At 44.8% G+C, this 2,723-nt stretch overlaps 1 protein-coding gene across 2 annotated transcripts in view; it reads right to left on the bottom strand.

Moving 5' to 3' along the window:
- Upb1 (ureidopropionase, beta) overlaps positions 1-2,723 on the bottom strand; it is a 30,940-nt gene that overhangs the window by 10,969 nt on the left and 17,248 nt on the right. For both annotated transcript variants that reach the window (XM_005396387.1, XM_013520494.1), the window contains exon 5: positions 249-410. In XM_005396387.1, coding sequence (XP_005396444.1) covers positions 249-410 — 162 coding nt within the window. The remainder of the gene's footprint in view (positions 1-248; positions 411-2,723) is intronic.

Below are 2,723 nucleotides of genomic sequence, written 5' to 3'. Positions count from 1 at the left end.
TAATATATATTATATATATATATATAAACCCTACTGTGCTAAAGGTGTTTGGGGCTCACCCGAGTCCCACATGAACCCCACCTGCCTGTGTGACGCAGGGCAATGTCATGAGACCTTCTGAGCACCACCGCCACGCTGTGCTGCCGCATCACCCGAGGTGACAGTACCCCACACAGAAAGGGCCTGGCGAGGTCTGTACATGGAAGCAGGGCAAGCAAGCTGGGCCGGTCATCCGAGGGGCAGCTTACCTCATTGAAGTCACCCACTCGTGGGATGTGGTTTTTCCTAGTCTTGCCCAGGACTGCTCCAGAATTGGAGATCACCACAGCTGTATTCCAAAGAACATCCCCATGGTCATGGTCTCGTTCCAGGATGGGGGATATCACCACCATGCCATGCTTCTTTGCCAGCTGGAAAAGTGAACGCCACAACTGTACCTATCAAATCAATTGTACCTTTCCATTGGAGCACTTAATGATCCTACTAAATAATGAGGCTTGGTGCAGAGCTATCCCTTGCAGCAGATGTTTTTAGGAATGCCAAATGCCAGGTTGCCCTGATGTCCGTGCTCCGCTACATAAGAACAGTTATCATCCTTGTGAACTGCTGGTGAGAATAGAGAATGGTGTAGCCACTGGGGAAAACTGTGCAGAGATTCCTCAAAAAATTAAACACAGAATTACACAATCCCACTTTTGGATATATATAGCCAAAAGAACTAAAAGTAGGAACTCAAAGAGATGGTTCTACACCCATACTTATGGCACCATTATTCACAGCAGCCAAGAGGCAGAGGCAACCCAGGCATCCATCAACAAATGAATGCAGCTCAGCATGGTGGCACATGCCTGTAATCTCAAGACGCTGGGAGGCTGAGGCAGGAGAATCACAAGTTTGAGCCCAGCCCAGACATCTTTATGACTTAGTGAGACCCTGCCTCAAAATAAAAAATAAAAAATGTAGCTGGAGTGTAAAGACCCTAGATTTAATCCCCAGGATGGCTAAATAAACAAAAACAAAAAACACAGATGAATGGGTAAGTAAATTGTGGTATATACAAACAATGGAATATTATTCATCTTTAAAAAGGAAGAAAATCCTGTCACACATGGTTAAACCCTGAGGAGATTATACTTAGAGGAATCAGCCAGTCAAAATAAGACAAATACTACATATGAGATACCTGGAGTAATCAAATTCAGAGAAACAAAGTAGAAAGGCTGTTCCCAGGGCCTAGGGACAAGGTAGAATGGAAAACTATTGTTTAATAGGCTTGGAGTCTCAGAGTTGCAAGATGCAAAAGTTCTGGACAGGGGCTGGGGATTTAGCTCAGTGGCACAGCGCCTGCCTGGCAAGCACGAGGTCGTGAGTTTGATTTCTGGTACCGGAAAAAAAAAAGTTCTCAACAACATTGTGAATGTAATAATATGACCAAACTGTACATGTAAAAATGGGTAAGATGGTAAGCTTTATGTTACATGCTTTTTATCACAATAAAAAAATTTTAAAGGTGGGTGTGGTGGCACATGCCTGTAATCCCAGCACTTGGGAGGCTGAGACAGGAGGGTTGTGAATTAAGGGCAGCCTGGACTACATAGTGATACCCTGTCTCAATAAACAAAAAATAAGAAGAAGCATTATGCTTCTGGTCTATACAAAAACAAAACCACCAGTTCTTTGGCACTTAATCTGTTGTATGGTCCTACAGCAGATACCAGACATCGGGGATTTTATAAAGGATAGAGATTTCTTACAGTTCTGGAAACTAAGAGGTCCATGATGGAGAAGCCAGCATTTGGCAAGGGTCTTTGTACTGTGTCACCCCATGGTGCAAGGTAGACGGACAAGAGTACAAGAGGGAGCCTAACTCACTTTATAACAAACCAGGGCCAAGCTCTTGTGACCTAATCACCTCTAAAGGTCCTATCTCTCAATGCCTGCATTAGGTATTAAGTTTCTAGCACATAACTTTGAGGAACACATTCAAGCCCCAGCAGGCACTAAGTTCCTTTGAACTCAAGTAAGAACATCAGGACCTGGTGACCAGAAAGGTGAACAGTTCCAGCTACCATTTGTCCTCAACTCTTACCAGTTCATCGTTACTTCTTGCTTTAATGACAGTGGAGAAGGGAAGGTACACCCGGAAGGCAATACTAAGAGTGGCGCGAAAGGGCAGCTTGGGCCCGTGGTCCCTCTTGACGCTGACAGGTGCCCCATGGCGTCAGCTCTCATCCACACCCTTCTTCCAGCCCTAGTTCAGGGTTACCAACAGGAATAACCCCCTTTCCATAGCCACAACTTGATGGATAACTTTTTTCCTATAGCTTGAGAATACAGATATTTAGCATCACAACTCAGTATTGATAAAATCACTGTGGTTATAGTTCTGCCTCCCAAAACCCTAAGTATATGCATGACGTCTAAAAGAACATAAGGGAAATGAAAAGCTTTGGGAGAGATGAGAATAAGGATAAACTATCTGTTGTGGTTTGTGTCTGGATGTCCCCCCAAAGCCTCATGCAGCCATGGGTACAGGCTTCTAGAGTTTTTGATTGACTCATGGTCCGATGCTGGGATTATGGGTATGACGCTACACCTGCCCTGGGGCGAGCAGCCAGCATACAGTATAAGTGAGGGAAAGAAGTTTGCTCTCTGCCGCTCCCTGCTTTTTGCTCTTGCTGCTTTTGCTGTTTTCTGCCACCATGAACTGTTGCCCTCTGCCA

Source organism: Chinchilla lanigera, unplaced genomic scaffold (genome assembly GCF_000276665.1).
Source record: "Chinchilla lanigera isolate Chin_1 unplaced genomic scaffold, ChiLan1.0 scaffold00054, whole genome shotgun sequence".
Lineage (NCBI taxonomy): Eukaryota > Metazoa > Chordata > Mammalia > Rodentia > Chinchillidae > Chinchilla > Chinchilla lanigera.
This window is presented reverse-complemented; position numbering and strand designations above follow the sequence as displayed.